An 8,893-nucleotide genomic window follows, 5' to 3' on the forward strand; every position below is an offset into this window, starting at 1 on the left:
TGTGTTCTCCCTTGAAGGGGGAAGGTTAAGGTTGGGTTATTGAATGAGTGAATGAATATGCTTCTCAAAGATCTACAATTGAGGACTGAATGAATGATTTCATCAACTCCTCCTGTCAAGTGGTCCCAGGGTGGACACATGTCTGGGGTTCCCTGCTGGCACCTGCTCGGCTACTTCCCAGGTCCTGAGGTCTGGCTGAGACTCCCCACCCTCTCACAGGGTGACCTTGTGCAAGCCAGCTCATGTACCAAGGTCAAGGGCTTCTCCGCTGGGAGAGAGGGGGCCGTGGGTCTCCTGCCCCACCTCACAGGAACAGCACATGCCAAGGAACAAAGCAGACACTGTTGCAGAGGATTTATTTTCCAGAAGGCCTGAGGGGCAGGGGCAGGGGCAGGGGCAGGACAGGAGGGAGGGAGATCCCAGAACACTTGGAGGCCATGTGCATGGGCAGCGGGCAGGTTAACACTTCTAGTACCTGCAGTGGACAAATGCCCTTGGGCTCTAGGAGGGGACAGAAGCCCTGAAAGACACTGATGTTTATGCCTGGCAAAGCCACATTCCCTGTGGCTTCCACCTGAGCCTAACAGCAAATCCCTTCAGATGGGTATTCCCATTCTCAGGTGAGGCTCAGAGAGGTTAAATGTTCTCCTCAGGGTCACACAGTGACAACCACCCTGCCATGCTGCATCAGGGTCCCTCAGAAAGGAAAAAGCACAGATACCTGGGGAACCTGTTGTCCCCAAAGAGTTCCAGATGAGTCCCAAATCCCAGTCATTAGCCTGGCCACAGCCACCTGAGAACAACCTCCATTCAAGGCTCTTTCCCTTAACTATACCCCACACATTCACTTCAGGGGTCAGGAAATCACTGCCTTGTTCCCGTCCCACACATTTCCTAGAAGTTCTTCCCATCATTTATTTGGCCTTTTAAGCATTTGCCTTCTTTACTTATACAAATATAACTAGAGCTTATAATACCAAGCCAAGTGTAGTCATTCACACTGTAGCATGAATTTCATTATTAGCTATTTGGGAAAGGAGGAAGAAAAAATGAGGGACTCTGAAGAGTTCCTCTGAAGAAATCAGGCCTGGATGTTGGAGGTTGGAGGGGCAGTAAAAACCCAAGGGAAGCAAGAAGGTTAAAGACCTCTAACATGCAGGTAAAATGGGGGAGAAAAGTGATTCTGGGCAAATTTGAGGCTTCCTAATGGACCCCACCAGCCCTTCGCTAGATGACTTTAAGTCTCTGTATTGATGCATGAGAGCCTTTGGGAGGTGGGAGAGAGAAACTACTTTCATTGACTCAGTCTGCAGCCTGTTACTGAGCTCTGATTCTGAACCAGCCCCTGTGCTCTGTGCTGGAGGCCAGGAGACCAAAGTAACTCAGGTGTGGATGTTGGTCTAGCTGATAGGGCTGGAGGACAAGCTCCCAAGTCCTGAGAATTCTGGGAAGATGGTGATCAGTGTTGCTAAAGAGAGGCAGAGGGCCCATGGAAATTTAAAAAACTGAATCTCAATTACTGGCTGCTTAGGTCGAGTGATGATGCCCTGGAGGACAGATGGGGTCGGACAGGTGCAGAAAATGGAAAGACATTCTGGGTATCAGGAGCAGCCCAGGAAAAGAGCCAGAAGTGGAAAGGTATGACATGGGTTGGGAGAACAGGGAGCTGGAACCCAACATGCATGAAGGGAAATGAGGCAGGACTGGAGACTGAGGTGCCAAGCTCAGGAGCTCTGACTTCAGCTGAGGGCAATGGGGAGCCATAGAAGGGTTTGGAGCAGAGGAATGACTAACCAGGATGGTGGATCCTCTGGCTTTGGTGGGGCAGAGGGTGGGTTGGAGGGTAAGAGGGGAGATGAGAGTCACAGCTGGAGGCTTGACTGAGGGTGACAGCTGCAGGGATTAAGCTCTGTCAGCACTGAAGGAGTCGTTGGCACAGGCTCATGTCAGGAAGCCGCTGTAACAGGAGGGAGGTGGGGATCTGTGAGCCTTCCTGGAAGAACCAAGGCCATGGTCATCAGAGCAGGGCCTGCCTCATTGGTTCAGCTTCTGGAGAATCTTCTTCACCCAGTGCTGTTTGGGGTCAGCACAGATCTCTCGGTCCTTCACAGTCAGCAAGCTGGAAGGCAGAAACACCAGGGGGAGAAGGAAGCCTCATTAGCATGCAGCAAGGATGCCATGGTCCACTGCAGATGGTTTGCATACAGCAGGTGACTCATAAATGCAGGTGACTCACATGTCTTAAGAAGGACAGGGGGAAATAAACATCAAGGACTTCCCATACCTTCAGCCCCAGCCCCAAGTGCCTGGACAGGCCAGGAAATAGAATGCGCAAGAGGCTCATAATCACTGCTGACACTGTCTTGGGAGAGAGTATCGGGTAGTGGATAGTGGCCAAGAGCATGAACTTTGGAACCAGCTTATCTGGGATTAAAGTTCTAGCTCTGCCACTTGTTAGTGAGTCCCTTAACTTCTCTGAGCTTCTGTTTTCACATTGGTAAAATGGGCGTGATAATTGTGGTCCAACTTCCTGGGAATCTGATGACGATTTGATGAATTAATATATAAACTGGTGTGCTCACGACAGTGCACAGCAGACAGTAGATGCTATATAATTGTGCCACGAGCTGGCCCAAAGGTCTGTTTTTAACTTTTTTTTAAAAGGCAGAGGAACCAGCGATCAAATTGCCACATCTGCTGAATCATCGAGAAAGCAAGAGAGTTCCAGAAAAACGTCTATTTCTGCTTTATTGACTATGCCAAAGCCTTTGACTGTGTGGATCACAATAAACTGTGGAAAATTCTGAAAGAGATGGGAATACCAGACCACCTGACCTGCCTCTTGAGAAACCTGTATGCAGGTCAGGAAGCAACAGTTAGAACTGGACATGGAACAACACACTGGTTCCAAATAGGAAAGGAGTACATCAAGGCTGTATATTGTCACCCTGCTTATTTAACTTATATGCAGAGTACATCATGAGAAATGCTGGGCTGGAAGAAGCACAAGCTGGAATCAAGATTACTGGGAGAAATATCAATAACCTCAGATATGCAAATAACACCACCCTTATGGCAGAAAGTGAAGAAGAACTAAAGAGCCTCTTGATGAAAGTGAAAGTGGAGAGTGAAAAAGCTGGCTTAAAGCTCAACATTCAGAAAACTAAGATCATGGCACCCGGTCCCATCACCTCATGGCAAATAGATGGGGAAACAGTGGAAACAGTATCAGACTTTATTTTTTGGGGCTCCAAAATCACTGCAGATGGTGATTGCAGCCATGAAATTAAAAGACGTTTACTCCTTGGAAGGAAAGTTATGACCAACCTAGACAGCATATTAAAAAGCAGAGACATTACTTTGTCAACAAAGGTTTATCTAGTCAAGGCTATGGTTTTTCAAATAGTCATATATGGATGTGAGAGTTGGACTATAAAGAGGGCTGAACGCTGAAGAATTGATGCTTTTGAACTGTGGTGTTGGAGAAGACTCTTGAGAGTCCCTTGGACTGCAAGGAGATCCAAGCAGTCCCTCCTAAAGGAGATCAGTCCTGGGTGTTCATTGGAAGGACTAATGTTGAAGCTGAAACTCCAATACTTTGGCCACCTGATGCAAAGAGCTGACTCATTTGAAAAGACCCTGATGCTGGGAAAGACTGAGGGCAGGAGGAGAAGGGGACGACAGAGGATGAGATGGCTGGATGGCATCACCAACTCAATGGACATGAGTTTGGGTAAACTCCAAGAGTTGGTGATGGACAGGAAGGCCTGGCGTGCTGTGGTACAAAGGGTTGCAAAGAGTTGGACACGACTGAGTGACTGAACTGAACTGAACTAATAAAAGTCACATAATATAAAACATACTATTTTAACCATATTTAACTGGACAGTTCAGTGGCACTAAGTACATTCGCATTATTGTGCAACTATTACCATCATCCATCTTCTGAATTTTTCACCTTCTTAAACTGAAAGTCTGTCCCTATTGAACACTATCTCCCCACCCATCCTCCCACTCTCTGATCCCTGTCATCTACCAATGTACTTTCTGACTATGAATTCGACTATTCTTAGGTACCTCATGGAAGTGGAATCAAACAGGATTTGGCTGCACCTAATGTATATTGAAATGCATTTTTAAGGTTCACTTGGTATATGTTGGCCTGAACTTTTAACATTGATTTTCTTCATAAATCCTTCAACGACCCTGTGAGCCTCCAGTATTCTATCTGCTTCCCAGTGAGGAAAGTGAGGCCCAAATGAGGTAAAGGAACTTGCCCAAGGGCCAGAGCTGGTAAGACCTGCCTCATCGTGCTGGCCGTAAACTGGATGCTCTGGGGCAGGGCCTTCAGAGAACTTCCCCATCCAGGCCCGCCCTGGAGAGATCTGAGAGCAGACAAGAGTGGGGAGCAATAGCCCAAGACCACGTGGCAGTTGTGGGCTCGGGCTTCCACTTTTGCCAGAGCTGCAACAAACACCCCTGATCTGCACACATGTGTGCACACATACACACAGATGACCAATGAACAGAAAGAACAAAGAAGGCAGCAAAGCAGGATTGATCTTGGCCATGGACAGCCTGCCCTGGCTGCTCTGTGGCACCGGACAAGGCCCGGCCATTCATTGAACCACATTCCTTCTAGAATCCCTTCTGGCTCAAGATCCAATAATCACGTGTGTCCCTGGTGGCTCAGTGGTAAAGAATCCATGTGTCAAGGCAGGAGACTCAGGTTCAATCCCTGGGTTGGGAAGATCCCCTGGAGAAGGAAATGTCAACCCACTCCAGTGTTCTTGCTAGAAAATCCCATGGACAGAGGAGCCTGGTGGGCTACAGTCCATGGGGTCACAAAAGAACAACTAAGAAACTGAGCGACTAAACAACAGCAACTGCCTCTCACTGAGCATCTATTATATGCCAGAAATTGAGTCTTACACCTCCCACTTCCTATTATCATGCCCTGCGACGCTCAAAAAGGCCCCATAACTCACTGTGTCCATTTATTCACCTGTAAAAAGGAGATTTCACAGTACCTACTACACTGAGTTGTTTGAAGGACTACTATTTATTAATATTTATAAAGTGTTTATAACAGTAACTGGCACTTAACAAGCACTCTCTACACGTTTGATAAAAATAAATGAAGGTGGTCATTCCCATTATACTGATGGGGAAACTGAGGCCCAGTATTGAAGTAACCAAGACCCTGGCAGGGCTTCCTGCTTCAGTCTTCTTGCCTTTTACCCCTTTGAGGGGTGGAAGATGAATGAAAAGGATGAAGAGGAGATGATGACACAGACCCAAAGGGGCTCATGAATCCCCAGGTTCAAACACCCCACCCCCAGCAGACTCCAGGCCAAGGAAAAGGAACCAAAGAAGCTGAGAGAAAGCAGCAAAGGAGAACAAGGACCCAAGAGTCCTGGTTCCAGCCTGGGCAACCTTGAGCAAGTCATTTCTCCTCATCCCATCCTGAGGCTGTTTCTCTATCTGTGGAATGGAAATAATAGCACCTCCTTGTAGGATCACTATGAGAATGAAACAGTCATGCTCAGAGCAGTGCCTGGCCCAGAGGAAGCACTTAGTGTCAGCTCTTAATATTCTCCTGGTAAGCATGGGTTGCCTCATTGAAAAGGAATGAAATAATGCCATGTTCTGCGATATGGATCGACCTAGATGGCACCCCACTGCAGTGCTCTTGCCTGGAAAACCCCATGGACGGAGGAGCCTGGTGGGCTGCAGACCATGGGGTCACGAAGAGTCGGACACGACTGATCGACTTCACTTTCCCTTTTCCCTTTCATGCATTGGAGAAGGAAATGGCAACCCACTCCAGTGTTCTTGCCTGGAGAATTCCAGGGACGGGGGAGCCTGGTGGGCCGCTGTCTATGGGGTCGTACAGAGTCGGACACGACTGAAGCGACTTAGCAGCAGCAGCAGAGATTGTCACACTGGGTGAAGTAAGTCAGACAGAGAAGGAGAAATATCATACAACATCCCTTATATGTGGAATCTAAAAAGAAATGATACAAATGAACTTACTTACAAGACAGAAAGAGACTCACAGACTTAGACAACAAACTTATGGCTCCTGGGTGGGCGAAAGGATGGTGGAGGAGGCACGGTTAGGGAGTTTGGGATGGACATGTACACACTGCTATATTTAAAGTGGATAAGCAACAATGGCCTACTATATACAGCACATGGAACTCTGCCCAGTGTTATGTGGCAGCCTGCATGGGAGGGGAGTTTGGGGGAGAATGGATATATGTGTATGTATATCCCTTTACAGGTCCCTTTGCTGTTCATCTGAAATCATCACAACATTATTTGTTAATGGGCTATATCCCAATAAACAAAAAGAAAAAAAATTAGAATGGACTGCCTCAAATAACTAAATCTCAGGGCACTGGGGATCAGCCTGTCCCCTGCACCCTGCGCTCTATAGCAGCTCTACACTACCTATCTCACCATGCCCACGGATGCACCCTCTGCGATCTCAGAACCAGGCACGTGCTGCCTGGCACAAAGGAAGTGCCCGATAAGATCTGTCGAATGATCACATGGGGTTTTTTTTTTTTTTTTCTTGGTACACCCAAGCCTCAGCTGAGCTATCTAGTCCAGCCAGGGGCTCCCCCTGGCATCCAGGCGTCCAGCTGCATTCCTCCAGCCCCGGGTAGAGACCACCCACGAGCACCTGGATCCTCCCAGGCAACACCCCTCAGGCTCTTTAGGGCCTTGTCTCCCCAGCTCCCTACTCACACCACGCCAGGTCTCCGGCAGGAATTTGAAGTCCAGTAGTAATATTTCACCAAACGCAGGGGCAGAGGGTAACGGATGTAGTCCCGGCAACAGACGCTGTCCTCCACGTTGGCACCGTAGGGGCCTGGGGGAGAGGGGTGTTCAGGGGCGTCACAGGCTGGTCTCCCTTGGCCCTCACCTCTGTCTTAGCTTTTCTGTTCTCATGCGGAAGGTTGGTGTCCAAACGATTCTGGGTCCTCAAAACCCCACTCTGGATCTCTAAGAAGCCATTAAGCACCCAGAGTCTACACTCTGCATCAGCCAGCTCAGGGGAGAGGGAGTCAGACTCACTGAGCATCAGCAATGCCCTAAGGCGACTTCCCTGATAGTCCGGGGATTAGGACTCTGTGCTTCCACTGCAGGGGGCACAGGTTCAATCCCTAGTCAGGGAACTAAGGTTCTTTAAGTGGTATAGCACTCCCCAAAGAAACAAACAAACAGACAACAAAAAACAATGCCTAGTGTGGCCAAGAATAAAAAACCCACCAAAACTCAACCAAACAAACGGAACAATGCTGAAGCTCTAGATGGGATCCAGAGACTCTGAACAGGAAGGAGCCTTAGAACTTTGCTATTCGAGGTGAGGTCTGTGGACCCTCATCACCATCACCTAAGAGCTTGTCAGAAAAGCTCAGTGCCTCGTCCCAGCCAGGCTGAAACAGATGTGCACTTTGAAGAACTCTCCAGGTCTTTGGAGAATTTCCCTTCAGCTCACATCTACTTTAATCCCCTTCCTGGAGCAAATGGTGAGACTGGGGTCCAGAGAAGGAGGCGGATTTGCCCAGACCACACAGCAGGACCCAGGAGAGTGTCAGGTCAAGGGCTCAGACAGAGTCCAGTCACCCAAGCCCCGGTTCGAGTCTTACTCTACTCTGAGTCACGTAACATCTCTGAGACCTAATTTCCTCCTCAGATCCAGGGGGTAATAATAGTACCTACTCTCTGGGGCCTTTAATGCAGGGAAAAGTGCTCATGAACCCCCAGTAAATGAGCAGTCATCGTTCCTGACTCCCAGCCCAGTCCTCATTCCCCTACCCAACACAGGGCAGAAGAGCAGACCTTGAGATGGAAAGAGAAATCAACAGCCCAGTGTTGAGGGGAAGTTCCAGAGCAAAAATGGGGCAGTGAGAGGGCAGGACCAGTCTTCCAAGGGAATAGCCCTTACCCCTGCTCCCACCTTTCCCCACCCAGGCGGTCCTCCTTCAGGGGCTCCTTCTCCACACCCCAAGACCCTATTCTTGAGTTCTCTAGGGGGGCCCTGGGCCATGCCCACCACCACCCCTAACCCAGCTGAGGCAGATCCTAGACTCCAAGCCTTCAGCGCTGCTCATTTAACAGACGTAAAGACTCAGGTCTGGTAGAAGCAATGGAACTAGCCCAACAGCCAACAGACTGGTGTTTTCGGCTCTCAGTTCAGTACTCTCTCCACCACTACTGTCTGACCTTGACTTCTGCAGAGAGCCCTGCCTCTTCCCAATCTCACCTGCCTCTGTTGCTTGAAGTATCATAGCCAGGAGGATGAAGGCAGCCAGGAGAGGGGTCTGCAGGCTGGCCATCGTTTTGACCTGTGTCCCAGCTCAGGTGTCTACAATCACCAAAGGACAGGGAGGTCTGGTATTTAAGCACTTGCTACACCCACAAGCCTCAGACACTCTTAGTCACCCGTGAGGCCAGAGTCTCTGACATTCACATTATGAAAGAAGAACTCCTGCTTCCTTCAAAGAGGAGGAAATTCTCTGTGGCCAGGAATCACTCAAAGGGGACCCCCACGCTCACCTCTCCCTGAGTCTCAAGAGATGTGAAATCCCCCTTGAGCTGGGCTTCTTGGAGGCCTGTGCTCCCTGGGGTCTGCTGGCTGTGTGGTCTTGGCCATGTCACTGGACGCCTCTGGGTCTCAATTTACCCATCTGGAAATGGGGGAGACGTTTTCAGAGTCCCACCGACTTACCCCAGTGGTTGTTTGTAAATCAAGTGAGAATGGGGACAGGAGACAAACAGCCCCAAGCCCTCACATGGAACTGAGGCCCATCTTGTCCCCTTGGTGACCTTCATCATGGATCTGTCTTCAAAGGGAGAAGCCTATGGACCCCTTGGCTTA

At 49.2% G+C, this 8,893-nt stretch overlaps 1 protein-coding gene across 1 annotated transcript; it reads right to left on the reverse strand.

Annotated features, from left to right (window-relative positions):
* Positions 1–341: 341 nt before the first annotated feature.
* Positions 342–8,370, reverse strand: CCL22 (C-C motif chemokine ligand 22). Its single transcript, XM_005899882.3, has 3 exons — positions 8,279–8,370; positions 6,757–6,880; positions 342–2,119 (listed from the first exon to the last, which is right to left on the reverse strand). The coding sequence occupies exons 1-3, from the start codon at positions 8,349–8,351 to the stop codon at positions 2,035–2,037; spliced, it is 282 nt and encodes a 93-aa protein (XP_005899944.1). The 5' UTR covers positions 8,352–8,370; the 3' UTR covers positions 342–2,034.
* Between the last annotated feature and the right edge of the window lie 523 nt (positions 8,371–8,893).

Source organism: Bos mutus, chromosome 18, assembly GCF_027580195.1.
Source record: "Bos mutus isolate GX-2022 chromosome 18, NWIPB_WYAK_1.1, whole genome shotgun sequence".
In the NCBI taxonomy this organism is placed as follows: Eukaryota; Metazoa; Chordata; class Mammalia; order Artiodactyla; family Bovidae; genus Bos; species Bos mutus.